This window comes from Gallinula chloropus (genome assembly GCF_964237585.1).
Source record: "Gallinula chloropus genome assembly, chromosome: 16".
Lineage (NCBI taxonomy): Eukaryota > Metazoa > Chordata > Aves > Gruiformes > Rallidae > Gallinula > Gallinula chloropus.
The window spans coordinates 10,013,463-10,031,075 of record NC_140101.1 but is presented as its reverse complement, the minus strand read 5'-3'; the positions used below and the strand labels follow the sequence as shown (position 1 = coordinate 10,031,075).

Genomic DNA, 17,613 nt, shown 5'->3' with positions numbered 1-17,613 from the left:
TGTTGGGAAAGGATTTGTAATGTAAGGTAAGTGAAATCTGGACAGGTTTATGAAACTCAAGCCAATCAAAACAGATACTTTATAGAAAGGAAATTCACCTTTGACTGTGTCTTCTCAGTTATTTTTAAAATACTATCCTCTGTGAAATAGAATATGGCTAAACAGACTTGTTCTGTATTTTTAAATAGAAGCTGATGTTGAAAGTATATTTTTAATCGTGAGCATTCAACTATTCTTAAAAAGAATAATTTCAGAAGCTGAATTGGACTTGTTTTTTTCTGTTGCCTTTTTAATTTTTCTCTTGCAAAGTAAGAATGTGTGTGAGTGTGAATTCAAAAAGCTTTCTTTTTTTTCCAATCAAAACTATGATGTTCTTAAAGTGACATGTCCATTTTAAAATGTTATATCTGCAGTCTCGGTGCTTTTTGAAATTGTTTTAATAAATCTTAGAAATTAATAGTTATTTCTCCAACAATGTCAGTTATTGACATGAAAAGAATAAGATTTTCTGGTGACATTTTCACGCTGTTTCTAATACTTTCCATTATAAGGTTTCATGCTTTAATTGTAACAACACACTGCAAAATTTAAGTTTACAGTGGAATTTCTTTTTTCATGATAGGGGAATACTCAACAACACCAGCAAAAGATATAGAAACAGACAGACATCATAGAGGGTCAGATGGCAAAGTACGAGCCCGCTCAAAAAGAAGCAATGATCCTTCCCCTACTGCTGACAGTGAGATTGAGGTAATAACTTTAATTTATATCCCTCAGTAAGTTCAGGAAAGATAAGTAGTTACATCTATTAGTAAATCTTACCATTAGACTGGTGAGCTGTAAGAGCCAGAATAAAATCAGTAATATAACTGAAACCTACAGACATCGGTAGTCAAAATAATTGCTGAATTTCTATATTATCAGCATTTCAAATAACCCCAGAGGGTTTTTTCCCTCTGGACTTTTTATAAAGTCTGCTGGATTGTTTCCCTGACTTGAAATGTAACAGGATTTCTGTGGTTGTTAGGAGACCAGACTCTCAGGATGACCAACACATACATAGTTCCAGAATTCCTGATGTTTCATTTTGTCTGCTTTCACAAAAAGTCTACAGTTAGTTCTCCAAATGGCTTTGAGATCTTAAAAACCTCTAGTCCAACGGGACATATTTCCTGACTGAACGAATTCTTGCAATTGCTTAATATGTAACTGTATTTCTTTTTCCCACCCTGTCTGTCATCACAGCGCGTGTTTGTGTGGGATTTGGATGAGACGATAATTATTTTTCACTCCTTACTCACGGGAACCTTTGCATCCAGATATGGGAAGGTAAAATTGAATTTTTTTAGCATTACTGCTTGTCCAGCCAAATTGCATCGGGAACTGTGGGGGCAGCTAATAAGACAGCTTTTCAAACAGATGCTGCCGATTTTATTCAGACACATTTGTATAAATATGTCCTGTGGTATTTCCTTCTAACATGTGAAAATTTAATTTACCTCCCTTTCATGTTGCAACTAGCCCCTTGTTTTTCAAAAGCTTGTATTGTTCAGCTGCTGCTAGATAGGACATCAGGATGTTCTTTCAATGTCTGTCTGCTGCAAGAAAGAGCTTATCAGGCAGCCAGACAGCATTAACTCTAGCCTGAACGAGGTAACACATGTTTTGTTAGACTAGTCTTTTTCTTATGCATCTCAGACTTTATAATCTTTACAAGAGCTTTTGTGTTGGTCAGTCTAGATTGCCATGAAGAAGCTCTTCTTCCCACAAGGCTGCTGAAGCTCACATTTTTATGTGTTTTAGGAACCATATTTTTAACTATCCATACTTCAGATACCCCCTTTGAAATGCAGGCAATTCCAGTTTTTAGGTAATTCTCTGGCTGAACAGACTGAACTTGGCTGCTAAGCAGAAAATGCTGGCTCTTGGATTTAGTACCATGTGCTTCAATTTCTTCCTAAGGCAGCTTTTTATGATAAACACTTAAGTCACTTTGAATTACAGAATGTCAAACACTTCTAAATGGGTAGGAAAAAAGACAATATCATTACCTAATTAAAGGTGGATGACCTAGTTGGCAGCTGTTTCCACACATGGCTTTGAACAGTCAGCTTCATCAGGAGACTGGAAAATAACCCTGCTTCTCTCTAGAAAGCAGAAATATGATTTGACATCATTTCATGGCTTTACCAGCTGTACTTGTTTTACGATTGTTATAACAAGCTGAATGTGTAATTAGTAAGATAGATTTATTGTTCACTGTTAGATGTGCACAGTTGTAAAGGATATAAAATGGTGTTTGTGGTGTGGAAGTCTACTGCAGCACTTGGAATGCTGCTAACACTTCCAACAGCACCCTCTGAAAACCAAGCACGTGTTTCCATGCAGGGATTTATTCAGACCTGTGTTGTACAAGGTAATTGAAGTGGTTACTTTTCCCAGGGAATATAATAAATGAGGCAGCCTGAGGTATACATGTGTAAGCTCAAACCTAGTGCCTGCAAAAAGTAGAAGGAATTAGGCAGGATCAGGAAACATAAACTGACGCTGAGTAGATCTGCTATGTGGTCATGCTTAGCATTGAGTAGGGGCTGCGGTACGTATATGGAGAAGTCCTTTAATGAGCTGACTTTGTTCTAGCATAAAACCTATGAAACAGACGTCTTCATCTGCTGTCTCCCACACAAGTTGAAAGGGTGTGGGGTTGGGATCTGCTGTATGAGGGCAAATGGGAATGGACTGAAGGGTGTGATGGATCCGTGGAGATGAGTCAGCCTGACACTGTAGTACCTGTGAGCTCTTGGTGATGAGCTGGCGTAAAGGCAGAAGCTGCCATCTCTAGACCACCTTTTGTGGGGATGAAGTGGGGTTGGGGAGCGAAGCCGGAAAGGGTTTATCAAAAGCAGTCATCAGTAGCCAAGGTGTTCCCATTGGTCATGAGAGCAGAGTTAGACCAACACATGCACTTGTGAGCAGCAGCCTACAAAAGGATATAGGAGAGAGGAAAATGGAAACTTGGGGAAATGTCTGCTTTGGAATGCCTTTAAAGGTACAAAATGACAAACTTCTGTTGGCTATTTCCTTTTTACAGATGTAAAGAATGATACAAACACGATTCTTTTGAATGAATGAATCCCCTTTTCTGTTAAGCTACAACAGGCTCTTTGAGAAACTTCTCTAGAAGGATTTTTTTTTTTAGCTCTTCATTTGTTTCATCAAATTCCTCAGGGGTTTCCTATAAGGGAAATGGTTGTGTTATAAAAGTATTATAGGCTAACGGCTTGATCCAAAGACAATCAGAGGCTTTGGTGAGCTTTGAAACAGACCTTAAACCAAGAGGGAATACAACACACTCAAACAAGCTGTCCTGGGAACTGTTAAATAGAAACACAATTCAAAAATATTTTAGTGAGTTGAACTATCAAGTAAAAGTGAAGCAGTGAGCCAGAGGTTAAGAGAGTTTCAGAGTCTCATACTTGAATAATGTACTAAGTGTTAATCTCAAAGTAAATTAGGTATCAAGGTCTAAAATGCTTATTGTTGTCCATAATTGGTCATAAAAGATTCATGTGCCTGTAATTAGGCATGCACTTGCTTTGAATTAAATCACACACATGGAAGTCTTGGTTCTCTATGTCTTCCTCCAGAAAAAGTGTCAGTTTATATATGACATCAACGTCTCAGTGTCATCCTGTCTGTTGCACTGGTAGAGCTGCTGTGCAGCCACTTAAAGAATTGGTCTACAAAAGCTGATTAAGCTGAAGAATAACACATCTTTCTGGAGTGATTTTTTTGGAAAGAAAAGAGGAACGTCAACTATTGCTTCAGAGATTTGGGTCTAAGCTCCTGTTCTTTAGCTACAAAATCTCAAATGATTCTGCAATATATGTTGTCCCTTCCTTGGTGTAGGCTGCAACAGGGAGCTGTCCAAAAAATCTGATTTTTGAATGAAAAAAGGAGAAAGAATTCACAAAAAAATTACCAGTTGTAGTCATATTATTAATCATTAACACTTTGGTGTTTTCTGTCCTGATTGCATGTGAAAATTCTCTTTGGTTTCTGAGGGAAGCCGCTCTGGTCTTTGCCATAGATATGGGCTCCTCAGACCATAGACAGTTCATCTCAGGTGTTTAGAAAACAAATTGCTCACAGTATTAATAGAACTTAAGACAGACTCAAGGTTAAAGCATGAAGGAATGGCTTGGCCTAGGTTGCTCCTTTTTTGTTCCCTCTGCCCACACTCTTTGCTCTATCCCATGGATTACAGTCATCAGGCATTTGGTCTTAATGTCTTTCCCGTATGTTGGCTGCCGTATAACCCTTATAGCAGCAGTCAGTGGCCTGAGATTCACATGGCCTTTTGCTTTCTTGCCCATGATTGACTGAATGTGTACCTGCACTAACATCCTGAGTCACGGTCTAAGTGATTGGGGCAGCAAAGCTGTCAATCCCAAAGAAATCTCTCTGCTCTTTCCTTTCTCAGCAGGAGACCCTACCCAAAAAGCCAAAAAAGAAGTTTCGTAGGCACTTGATACGATGTTCAGGAGGGTTTAGAAACCTGCTCTGCAGGCTTCTGATAACTGCATCAGTGCAGAGCATTCAGCATGTGCCATTATTATCATTGAGCCTGGACTGTGTGCTCACTTTGCTTGGGTGGGCACTCTGGCTGCTTTCGGTAGAGACTTGCAGTTTGCCTTGTAGTTTCTTGGTTGATGTAGAAGCTGTGGTTTTGATAGCCACGTGTTTTTACTGCTTTTGCATTTCAGAAGTGGCAACGTGAAATTTATCCAAGTTGTAAGTAGACAGGTATCAGTGAGATAGAGACAGGGCACACACAGCACGTGAACCTGGGCTCTGCCTCTCTGCTGAGAGACTCGCAGTGGCACAGGAACATGAAGAACTAGGAAAGGGTCCTCCCGTGGTAGCAGGGCCTCAAGACCTTTCGGACAGAGAAGTTGCTGCTTGGCCTAGACTGTTGAGGACAGGACCTAAGCATGGTTTTCTAGCATTTCAAGTAGATCTGATAGCTGCTGTATGTTGGCTAGCTGTGAACTGGACTCACCAGAAATTATGTTCTGGATCTAAGAAACATTGTTCCTCAAAAGTTTTATTGGCAGTTATATGTTCTTACAAGTTTTCCTGTAAGTAAATTATCATTTCCAATTAAGAGAAAAAAAGTCATTGAAGAGTTCCTGCTTGGCTCTACTCAAGATCCTTGTAAAATCCTAGGGTTGCTTTTGTTTCTGTGTGTCTTTTTTTTTTTTCCCTTGCTTTCATGGAATGCTTCAAGTAGCTTGTGCTTTTCCTGGCTTTGTTCTCTCAAGGGACCCCAAAGCCAGGACCTGATTGAAACACCATAGGGATTTAATCAGATCTGATGGTGATTCATGCTTCTAATAGCTGAATCTGTCCTTTACTACTTTACAAACTGAGAAGGAATAAAACCCCATTTTATTGCTCGGCTGTTAAAAACTATTTGTAGAAGTTGCTACGGTTCAAATCAAAAGCGCCCTCCCTTGAGAACTATTAGTTAATTCTAAGTGCCATGGCGTCGCTTTTTTCTCCTCTCGCTTGAGATGTGGCCTTATATCACTACTGCTGTTCAAACATCTGAGAGTTTTCCATTCCTTTGACAAACATGAGCCAAAGTGCTTAAGGACATCTGTTTATTTTATTTCTTTAATGAGAAAACCTTCCAATTTCTTACTGGCTCAGCTGTGTTTATTTACGTTTTGTTAGTCATATGTGTGGGGCACCTTGGGACGTTAAAAACCTTCAGAGGCCTGTGCTGAGGGCTGCTAGCCGGCATCCTGGACAGAAAGGCAGAATAAGCCCTTCCTAAGGAAAACATAGTCCTTGGAACTCCATAAAATAGATTTTCAAAACAAATAGAGCCTAATTCACTCAGTAGATCATGGATTAAGTCAAGATGAATACAATTTGGAAAGGATTTTCTGAGGAAGTTGGAGATTTTTTTACCCACTGGAGGCTAAACCTTGTATTTAATGCCTTTTTAAGTTAAATTAAAAAAGCATTCAATCACTGCAGGTAATAAAATAGTCTTTTACTTTAGACATGCTGCTATATCAATTATTAGTTCATTATTGAAGAGAAGGGAGTAAATAATTCCAGCCATTTGATTATTTCAAATGTGTATTTCGGGAGCAAACATCTGTGTTTATCATCTGTGCTGGTAGATGAGGAGCAGCAGCAGAAACAGCAAAACCAGATCCACAACAGCTTAGATGGTGGGCACGGAAGATACTCTGAGCTCGTGTAGATGTAACCTCTTGTCCTAGAGCTTAGGTGAGCAGAGGGTTTTCTAAGCAAAGTGCACGTGTGGCATTTGAAGAATTAAAGGATTATTTCTGACATAGAAAGTATATCAGAAACGATGCTGGATTGTCAAACGAATGTGAGTAAAGGGAACCTGTTTTCTAGTATTGGTCAATCATGACTTGATTTTAAGGGAAAAATAGTTTGAAAAAAACCAAAGGGTTGTAGCTTTCTTTAGAAAGTTGTATCTGCAAAATATGCAGTTCTGCTGAGGACTGCACACTGATGTGTTTCCACCAGCAATTTTGCATTTTTCACACAACTATGAAGAGCTTACACATAGAAATAGACAGTAATTTTCCTGTGGGGATGGGAAGGGAATGAAAATATATTTAGTTTAAATTCCACTCCCTCTTTAGTATCTTACGTCCTGAATAGTAAACAGAAATTACTTTCAGATTTTTGTTTGTGAACCTTTTGTATTACTTAATAGAAACAATTTCCATTTCTTCTTAAGCATCACAGCCCAGCTTTTTAACCTGTATTTAAGTACAGGATTCCCACAGGACTGTAATACATTTCAGAACTCATGGGTTCAGACACTGGATAAATTAATGTCATTACTGCTTGTCCCTAAGCATAGTACATTTAGAGAGGGAGAAGAACCTTTTCAACTTCTTTGTGCTCTTGAATGTGAAGATTTGGTCACTTACATGCTCATTTGCATACTGCAATAATATCCAAGGTGTAGCACCCACCACTTCTGAACAGATGCATGCCAGTAGAACAAGAGCCCATCAGTAAATAATAAGCAACACTTTGGAAGTACATCTCAAGACCAGGGTGAATATGAAAAGGCATCTGAAGAGATTAAATTGTATTTGCATGGACTTTTCAGAAGGTCATACTGTGATCAGTGTAGACACTATTTGTTTAAATTTAGTACGTTGTCAGTAAACTTGGATATAGCAGTCTTTAGGTAAAACAGTATGTCTTAATTTTTGGATAAAAAAGTTTAAATCCTGAAAGTGAGAAAGCTGGGTGATTCTATTTGAAAAAAGGCAATTTTTAAGAAAACTTATAACTGTAGTCACTTAAGACACTTCTGAAAATGGATTTCAGTTCCTGAGCTACTTTGGTTACTTAAAGCAATCTTTCTCACAAACACCCACTCTCACAGTTGAAAAGCTCTGAGAAGCTAGGTCTAGCTGTAGCCCATACCTATTGAAAAAGTATAATTTGTAAGCTAGCTATGTAAGTGTAGTGAAAAACTAGATGTGTTCTCTTTGATATTGTGCTTGAGAACATGGTCTAGAGGTGGACTTGGCAAGGTTAGGCTGTGGTTGGACTGGATGATCTTAAAGACCTCTTCCAACCTAAGTGATTCTGTGATTTCTTGAACTAGAACTGATGCACGTGGTTAATTTCCCAGTATTTTGGAAAGACTTCATCTCTCAAATTCTGATCAAGGCGTAAAATGTTGTAACCAAAGAATGATTTTCTCTCAAACTCTTTTTGTTCAAATGTGTGGCCCACGTATTTTTAGCTTTATGTTTTTTATTATTATTGTTATTAATTTTATACCACAACCAAGCTGGTCCATTTTCCAGGAGTTTCCAAGTAATTTAATGCAATTAAAACTATTATATTGCTTCTTTTGGTGACAACTTCATTATTAACAGCTAACCACAAGGAGGAGATTTAACTTAGAAAGCCCTTGATTGTATACTAATCCATCTCTCACCTCTGGCTGACACCTGTGGCAGATAAACCCTACAGAATAGGAGTCTGATGAATACTCTTAATTAATACTTTCTTCCTTGTAGAAAAGTAATTATTTGCTCACGGCATAAACAGGTATTTGGCAGGGATTGAAAGAGACTGATTAGTTTTAAATACTAGGGCTTTATTTTGTTTTGTTTTGTTTTTTTAAAGCAAGGGGAGATCTGGATCCAAGATCCACGCTCGGAATGACTTTGTCCTAACATTTTGAATGTCGGGTTAATTGGCACATTGCTAAATAGAAGCAGAGTCAGACAACAAGCTGATTTGTTATCCATCTCAAAGGAGCCAGCTTTGCCCCTTTGCTAATGGCCTGCAAGTCTGAACAGGGTACCTTAAGGCAGAGGCTTGGAATAGGCTTTGGAGCCAGAATTCGAGGCAAGACTGACTTGCACTTGAGAGATTGCCAAAGATAAGTCTCCTCTCTTCCTTTCAAATTACAGTGTACAAGAGGGGAGAGCTGGCTGTAGACACCCAGCCACTGGGATTAGTAGTAGCTGCAGGTGTTAACAAATGCATGTCTTTTTAATGTGTTCTCTAGGGCAAGTATAAGCAGTTTATGAAAAATCAATCTCAGTGTTTCAGGAGAGCAGTGGTAAGAAGGTTTTAATATAGAGCCTTTGGGAAGATGCTGACAATGAAGTCTGAAGTGCAGCTACAATGCCTGTGGGCTTTTGTGTAGGTCAGGCTGGTACCTTTAGTAGTGAAGAATCGGTAATACAGGCTTCTGTGTTGGTTGGCTCATGAAGAAGGGTTTAGAGACTTCCATAGTACATGCCACAACAACACAGAGCTGTTTCTACCCACATTCAGTAACTTAAAGCTAATTTAGCTATGCCCATGTGTTCTGCATTCCCTTTGCTTTCTTAAAATCCAGGCTAATCAGTCAGCAGACCTAACTTCTCACTTTAGCCCACTGCTGTAATAGGGAAGTATTTGTTCTTTGCTCACCTTTAGTTTTTGTGGAAATCATATTTAGGCAAAGACAGACTGAAGTCTTTTCAACATACTCTTTTTAGCCATCTTCTGGCATCCTATCACTAAAAATAGGGTATCTAAATTAAAAAAGAAACAGAAATTAAACTTAGGCAAAGTGTTGCTAGCTTGAGTTTAATTATGTTCTCCAAACTGTAATTTTAAAATGCAATTCACTTCAAATGTACAGAGCTAGTTCAAGGATTAGGAACAGCACATGCAACTAGCCAACACAAAAGCAACATTCAGAGCAAATGTGTCAGGTCATGCCATAAAGATGTGAAAGAATCCATCCTTGTTGGTGAATTGACACTTTTGTTGTCTTCTGCAGCATGTTCCACAGGCTTCTGTTGCCCGTGTTTTCCTCTAGTAGGACTGTTGGCTGAACAGGCAGAACAACTACCCCAAAACATGCAGATACAGAGCTGGGAGTTGGCAGTGCCTCACTTAAAGTAGAAATTCTCTTGCTCACAAGATATGGTTGTTGTCGGCAGTAGCCCATCAGCCCTTAGCTGAAATTCACAGCTATGACAAACAGCAGAGTGACATGTCCAAGGAATGAATACTTCAAAATGACCACTGCTCTCCTGGTGCTTCTCTCCCCAGCTGATGGGAAGAAGCCTGCTAAAGCTGTGTGGTGGAGGGTCCCGAGTTCCTGGTCCATCACATCAGAGCACCAGAGGTTAGCACTAAAAGTAATTTGTGGGGCCATTTAATTTTGACCCTGAAGAAAGCTCCAACAATGGTGACTGACAGAGATGAGGTATATAGGGATGCACTGTAATGCTGGAGGTTGTAGTTACAAATGGAGTTTATTGTCTGTTTTCTGTCCCTGCCTTTCTCCTTGTCTGTGAAAGCATGACTTGTAGATAAGCAGAGGGGTAGGACCTTGCTCCTCTAAACTTACTAAACAAGCACTTAGGGTTGAGTTTTTAGATTTATCTGTTTTCAGTGTAAAAAGCAGTTTTCAAGCTGTCCATGGTCCATTCTTCGTTGGACTTTATATGTGTCAGGAAACACTGACTAGGTCAGTTACCCAGGCAGCTTGTTCCCAGGGCTCCAGGGTGCACTCTTCCTATGGAAGAACATGTTAGCAGGGCTCAGTGGTATGGATGTGGCAACTTCATGTTGCCCTGCTAAACTCAAACATAGGCATTAGCAGTCCATCAGGGCATCCCCTGCAGCACAGAGATATCCTTTAGTGGTATAGGATTTCAGTGCTTAGGAAGAATTCTCTGTCAGAATCTTCAGATAAACCATGTAATTCTCTTCCAGACTATTTACATATTTTACAGAGAATCTGGACAACATGTGGATTGACATATCCATCTCGTTTTGGTGCTTTCCTCTCAGTCTGATTTTCCTGTTCGTTCATACTTGAATTGAAAGCTGTAGCAACCATGTTTTTGTGTGGGTACAACCTCTAGCACAGTGGGGTTCAAGCCCAGGACTAGTGCTTCTAGATGCTACAGTAATGCAAATAAATAACTGCCAGTGGAACCCTGGCCTAGTGCCTCTAGACACCTACATCATACTGGGAGTGCTGATTTGCCTTTTAACTTTATCAGCCTCTTTAAGACTTGGAAGCAAGCCTTGCTATAGAGGAAATGTCCATACTGTGAAGGCAGTGATGCCAAATCATTTCCCCAAATGACTTCCCCTCTGGGTGGTAAAGCGCATTTTTCTGTTTTATTTTCATTCCAACCCATCATATTCTCTATCTCAAGAGAAAGATTTTTTTTTTCCCCTAACATCTACAGTTTAATTTCCATATTGTTTAGTTTAAGAGAAGGTAACTTCATACACTGTGGAAATGTTTCCTACTCCCCATTAGTGATTAATACCAATAAAGCTAAAGACAAAACTTAGAGGATAAATGACAGATACCAACCAATGAGAATTCCTGAAAGAGTTTTAAAGGCTAATGATCCTTGAAATGTATAAAAATAAATTGCTTCATTAAAAACTATTTTACAAAATAATTTCTTCCTAGCAGGATATTTTCTTCAAAACAGTTCCCCTGTGTAACTACACCTGGGTAGTAAAATTTGATTCAGTGCTGTTCACGTCGAGCCACAGTCAGATGCCCTGATTACTCCTGTGTCCCTGTGCCTTGTCAGGAAAGCAGGTTTGGGGCTTAAAATTAGAGACGTGTTCAAGGCAAGTCTGCTGAAGTTTACTTTTTGCCCAGAGGAGAAAGTGCCCATCTTTCTGGGACAGCAACAAGCATGTTTAAACATGAGTGACAGAGCTTTTCTTTAGATGGGCACAATGCTTGTGAGTCACACACATGGCTGAAACCACAGCCATTCTTCTCTAATTAAAGAGAACTACACCAAGAATGCGTAATAATTAGGTTAGTGTGTAATACACCATCCGTGTCAACAGCATCTGCCGCAAAGGTTGATTGAAATGTAGTCATCCTCCAAACATTGTGCTCCCTGTTAGAGCTCCTCAACTAATTCACTTCTGTCCTGTCATACAAAAACTCCACAGAAATCTGCAGAAAATTAGAGCAAAGTCTACATAGAAATCAGCCCTGGTTTAGCATGGCTTGTAACTTTAGTGAAGGAAAACCACTCACATAAACATAAAGATGAGAGATCTGTGTCCTAATGAAGATGAATTCCAAATAAAAGCCTGTTGTGGGAATGCTCTCTATTGGTTTTTTTCCAAGTTGTCTGTTGTTGTTTAGTTTGAACAGGCACAATACTTTTGAGCTATGAGTGTTTATCAGATTAACCACAGATTATTGTTGCTTGTGTTTTGAAGTGTTTAATTGATCAAAATATGTTCTGCTGGCAACCTTGTTGACATCAGTGCATTTCCGTGCTTTTGCTGTGGGTTTAGGAACAAGGTCAGTTGTTGGGAGGAGTGGTTAACTTCATGTATGAGACGTGGTAAAACGACTGAGACTCGTTTAATAGTGCTGTGGTCCAGCCTGGGTACAGCAGGGCACCTGAGTGTATTTCAGAGTAACAGATCCACAGAGACTGTGTCCAGTGCTCATTCTGCAGCTTTTAAGCAGGAGGTCAAGAGCTGTAAGACCCGCTGTGTCCACCATCCCCCATCTAAGGGGCAGCTTGGAGGACCAAATAGGTCTGCCGTGCACATACAGTCAGCTGTTAACGTAGCCATCCAAACCAGAAGAAAGGGAAATGGCCCAGCCAAAAGCATCAGTCACTTCTGCCACACAGGATTATCTGTGGGTGGCTTCTCTGGCCAAACCCCATCAGCTTGGGCTGATTTAAACTTGTTCTTGCTGACTTGGCAAGGAAATGAAGTGACAGCCCTCTCACAGGCAGTTGTGGTGTCTTGGCTGGATAGCAAGGGGCAGGGAAAAACATTAATTTTCTAAAAGGAATCAACTAAAAGCACTGAAGGGGAGCTGCAGGTAGCATAGTCCTTCTCCAGGGGAATTCACTTACAGTTTTGCCACTGATGGTGGTAGGAACAGAATCTGGATGTGAGAAAGTTCACACATGCTTAAAGACCATACAGAAGCCATTTAGAGCTGCTGGCATGTGCTTTTCCACATTCTCTTAATCATTAAAAAAGTATTTTTAAAATGCTGCAGGCAGCCAGAGCTTCTGCAACCTGTCCTTCTCTCTTCAGGAGCAGTTTGGGACCCTCTTGGGGAAGGGCCAAGTTAGAGCCACACCTGGCTGGGCAGGGGGCTGCTGGTACAGGAAAATGGCAGAATGAGCACACTGTCTCAGTCAGCCAGCACATACAGACAGGAGCATCAGGTGCATGTCACCATTTCTGACACTAGATAGAATGACCCATGAACCCATCCAGCATTTTAATATGCTGTCTCTTGTCTTGTCTTTTTTTTTTAATCAGTGCATTTATTTGGGTGTAAGTACCACTGTGGCTGCAGTTCTGGCTCTGCAAGCATGCTTTATACCACTGAAGAGCACACTCTGGCCTGAGCAGGAGTAGTCATATTTGGACAAGCATTTTATCATGCTATGAGTGTTTTTTGTGATAGGATGGGATTGGTTTAACTCTGCTGATGCTATTAAATGAGTAGGCAGGTCTGGTGGAAGAACTTCTTAGTAACATGGTGGCTCTTGCATCTCCCTCCAGGCATAGGTGTGCTGCCAAGTACTGTATACTGCAGTGTAGTAGTACTGTATCACACACTGGGCTCTGATGTGGTAACAACACATCTGCCTTTCTGTCCTGCCTTTCACCGCAGTTAGCATGGCAGTAAAGCTCTAATAGATTGCACCCTTTAAAGAGACTCAACAATGTTTGAGCTCGTGGGTTCTGTTTTGATCATCAGATTGCTCTTTGACATTAAAAGAAAATAATGCTCACCACCTATAGCTGTTCTGAAGGATGGAGTCAGGAAAGGATCACCCTCTTGCTTGTAACTGCATCCTAACCAGTCACTAATGATGCAATTGGAAATCAATTCTTGGCCTAACCTACTGAAACAATTCTTATCTAGTCTCAATGTATAAAGGCTCTTATTATATCATTTGAAGTGTGGTGGCTATTATTGGTCAAGGCAAGCCACAGACATCCTTCAAAGAATAGTATGTGATTATCTAGGATAAGTAAAAGAAAGGATGGGAAAATCATGTTAAGATACACTTGGGAAATAAATTTACTTTAATACACATATCTTCCAAAACAGGAATGTGTAGATCCTGTGCTTGTTCAAAGATTCCCCCACCCCAAAATTGAAAACAAAAAAGTCAAAGTGAATTAAAAAATCCTCATTTTCCCCTAACAGGACACTACAACGTCTGTGCGGATAGGTCTTATGATGGAAGAAATGATCTTCAACCTTGCAGATACACATCTGTTCTTTAATGACCTGGAGGTATGTAGCTGCTTATTTTATTTAACATCTCTTTCTCTCTAATCGTTTGCATCTGTGCTAAAACCTCATTTTTCTAAGAAACTTTAATTTTTGATCCCAAAGAATGGGCCTTAGATGGCTTATTGGAAGCATACTTATGGTGTCCCTCTGACATGTTTGTTCTGTTAAGGAAAGTTTTTTGCTAAATATGCAATTACAGTGATGGCTTTTGGCAGTTTTGCTAAATCTAATAATGAGGACGTTGCTGCTACTTCTCCTGAAATTGTCTATTTAATAATTTTATTAAGCTAAATTAGCCTAGTTCCTATGGGGCAGGTGGCAATTAGCTATGAGGTTTTAAAAATTGTCTCTCTTCTTGAGGATACTTTGCACATACAGAGCAGGAGGTCTGCTCAAGCTTAGACACATTGCAGGATGAAACTATTGGAGTTTCAACATAAAAGACCAAGAGGAAAAATCATTCCTGTTTGTGGCCTGATTAGATGTGACTGTGCCTTATACAAAGTGAAAATCCTTTTGAATCCATGGTAAAAATCAAGCCAAGTGATGCTAGCAGAATTCTGTCACCAGCTGAGAAACGGCTGTACAGCGCTGATGAAAAGCTGTTTGCATTGCAATCAGAAATAGTCTGAATGAATCACAACAAAGTGAGTAAGAGGGGTTTGTGCTGTGGGCACCTTGGAGTCTGAGAACTGCTTGAAGTTGTTTGGAGGAAAAAATCTGGCATCCCTAGGGCAGACTTCCATGGTGTTTTTCAAATGAAGAAAAAGGGAAGAATTTGTTTCTGTGCCAGATGAAATGAGAGAGCCTTTTATATGCTTGATGAGTCCAACAAGAACTTCTTGATCCATCATTGCTTAATTGCACTGTGGTCCTCTGCATCACAGGAGGTACATCCTTCCTGCCACCTATCTCCTTACAATCTGAGGTTTCATTTGCTGGGAATTTTCATTTCCTTTTGAAGACAAGAAGTGGGTAGCACCTGAACTGACAGATTTTTTCCTCTTTCAAATTTTTTCAAAGAAGGAGCTGGTGACTATGGAAAATGTATGGAAAATGTTGGTGACTATGGAAAATGTGACTTGAAAAAAATCCTTCTCTTAGGGAGGAAAAAAAAAAAGAAAAGAAAAAAAGAGGGAATGGTGCTGTTCAGGAGTCCAAGGCACTATATAAGTAGTGATAACATTGAATAGGCAACCACCACTTTCCACCCATCAGCTCTCAACATGTGATGCAACAAAGCTCCATGTTCTGCACAATCACCCTCTGCCTATTGAGACTTTTGGAAGAATATAAGTTGGTGTATCGCTTCAAACAAGTTTTCTCTTTGCTTTACTTACTGCTCTAAAACATGAAATGAAGTAACATGTTGCCTGGCCTCAGTCAAATTCTGCACATCTATTAATAAGAGCTTTGGCTGCTAGAAGCAGAGTCCTTATGTCACTCTTGTCTCACATGGCCTCTCAAGTTCTTTAGCCACTACAGTAGAGCAGAGTTTTTCGTTATAAAAAGTAAGTTGTTTTTCTTTTCTTTGACTTCTAGACATTAAGAAAGCAAGAGCTAAACAAAAGTTGCTCAGATACGTGACTCTCTCATTCCATGAGGATCATGTAACTGAGTACAAACTAGTCCAGTTTTTATAGCTACAGTTTAGCACCATGTGTCCAAATAGAAATCAAAACCTTGTGCAAAATACCTGGGCTCCATCTCCAACACAGGAAGAGAGGCAAGTGCTACAGGACACATCTGTTCAGCACAGTGTTGAAGGAGGTTGCCTCTAAGTAGTTTGGACTACAAAGATGATAAAACCAAACATTTATGTTACTAGTGCTGTTTTGTTGCTGCATGAGAAAGCAGAAGCATTTTTTGCTGATTTCCTAGGCTGTCTCTTATCAATTTACCTTTTACTAAAAAATTGAGAACCACAAAGTTGGTGACTGAATGAGTGAGCCCATAGAGCTTTAATGGCCTTTCCAGAGGGTGTAAAGGGCCATAGATGCCTAAAGATGGGAACAACTTGCTGCTGGACCTGGATGGCTCAAACCCATGAGAAATATTAAAAACTTTTGAAAACATAGTGTTCCATGTAGTCAGAGCAGAAGCAAGCAAAGGCATAGCATTGTGAGACATTTTTATTTTAGGTCCAGCCCTAAGATAAAAACACTAAACTGACTAAATGATGGTGCATGGCCCAGGTAGCTGGAAAAAGAAGAGCATTTTAAACTGAACAATTTTGGTTTTCCCTCTCACACATGCTTGGTAAGTGAAACAAACCAAAGTCTTTTTCAAACCAAACCAAGGTGGTTTGGTTTTAGCTGAGCCTTTTCACTGAAAAAAATGAGGGAGGAGGAAAAATTCAAGAGAAGTAAATGTTCTTTACAAAATTTCACTTTCCAAAAAAGCCACGGCGGTCTGGAAGAATTTGCAACACCTGAATCATCCATCCTTCTTCATTAACCATACCTGACTACTCAAGTTTGGGTATTCACAAAGTGGTATTTAAGGATCATATGTCACCAAGCATTAGGCTTAAAAAAAATGCAGTGAATGATAAAAAAGAAATTGATAAAACACAAGCACAGAAGCTGGTTCCCTTCTAGACCCACAAACATTACCATATGCATTAGCACCATCAAGTGGTGTAGCACTGGCTTGTACAAGACAAGATTAGCTAAAACCACACGGGCTGAAACCATTCCTGACCATCTGCAGCGCTGGGGCAGGGTGAAAAAGCTGCAACTGAGAAAGCAGTAGGATGTTGCCCAATTTGAGACCAAAGCAAAACTACTCTTACTAGATAATGCTGAAGATCACACAACCTTTCTCTGGCACAAGTCCATAGCCAAGTTCAGGCTCTTTGCAGGGCCCAGCAGTTTGAACCAACCAGAGCATGGTTGACTTTGGTCCTAACAGGCAGAGGCAGGTAGAGAAGAGGAGGAAATGTTGCCTGTCCTTGCAGAGAGGCATGTTGGACAAGGAAATTGGTCATGACATTGCTTTAGAACAGGGGGAATTGTTTGTTTTGCTGGCTGCAGTTTTGCACTGCTGTGCAGAGCAGGTGCTGCTGGGGTGTAAAGCCCTTTAGGAGCTTACTTAGAAAGTGCCTGATGAGGGTGAAACATTTGTCCATAGATAAAGCAAGGTTTGCACAGTCTTACTAGCATTTGTGTGAGCCTTCTTAGTCTGGTGAGGGTATGACTGCACAGCATAGCAAAAAACTGACTGCAAAGTCTGAGTGAAAAGGCTGAACTGGAATTTCTATCAGAAACTGATTCTGAGCCTCTGCTATTAGCCAGGGCTTTGTGTTTTCAGGGTCTACCCAGAAGGGATTCAAGCAACTGGATCCTAGATGCGTTTTTCCTGCTATGCTTGGCAGTGGGAATCTGGGGTGTGTGGAAAAGCAAACCAGCAGATTCATTCAGATAATCTGCTTCACCCCATCCTCTCCTAGTGCTGTGGCCTCATAGAGAGGCCAGTTTCCCATGCCAATCACCTCAGGCTAATTGCATAGAAAGAGGCTTCTCATGGGTCCCTAAGGCAGGTGGGTATCTGGAGAAGTCTTAAACCTAGACTCTTACCAAAACTTTCTTTTTGCAAAAGGGATGCTCTGTCAGCAAGGCAACTCTTCAGTGGTACTGCTTAGAAGCTGCACTTTTTTCCAGCTGATTGGGAGGCAGGGGAGGTTGATGCTGGCTGAAGCACAGCATAGTGGTGTGCCTACCTTGTAGCAAAGAATTGAGGCA

At 40.2% G+C, this 17,613-nt stretch overlaps 1 protein-coding gene across 2 annotated transcripts in view; it reads left to right on the top strand.

Moving 5' to 3' along the window:
• The window catches only part of EYA2 (EYA transcriptional coactivator and phosphatase 2), a gene marked incomplete at both ends in the record, with an annotated part of 93,306 nt that overhangs the window by 63,842 nt on the left and 11,851 nt on the right, over nucleotides 1–17,613 (top strand). For both annotated transcript variants that reach the window (XM_084271625.1, XM_084271624.1), the window contains 3 exons: nucleotides 623–750; nucleotides 1,246–1,329; nucleotides 13,781–13,870. In XM_084271625.1, coding sequence (XP_084127751.1) covers nucleotides 623–750; nucleotides 1,246–1,329; nucleotides 13,781–13,870 — 302 coding nt within the window. The remainder of the gene's footprint in view (nucleotides 1–622; nucleotides 751–1,245; nucleotides 1,330–13,780; nucleotides 13,871–17,613) is intronic.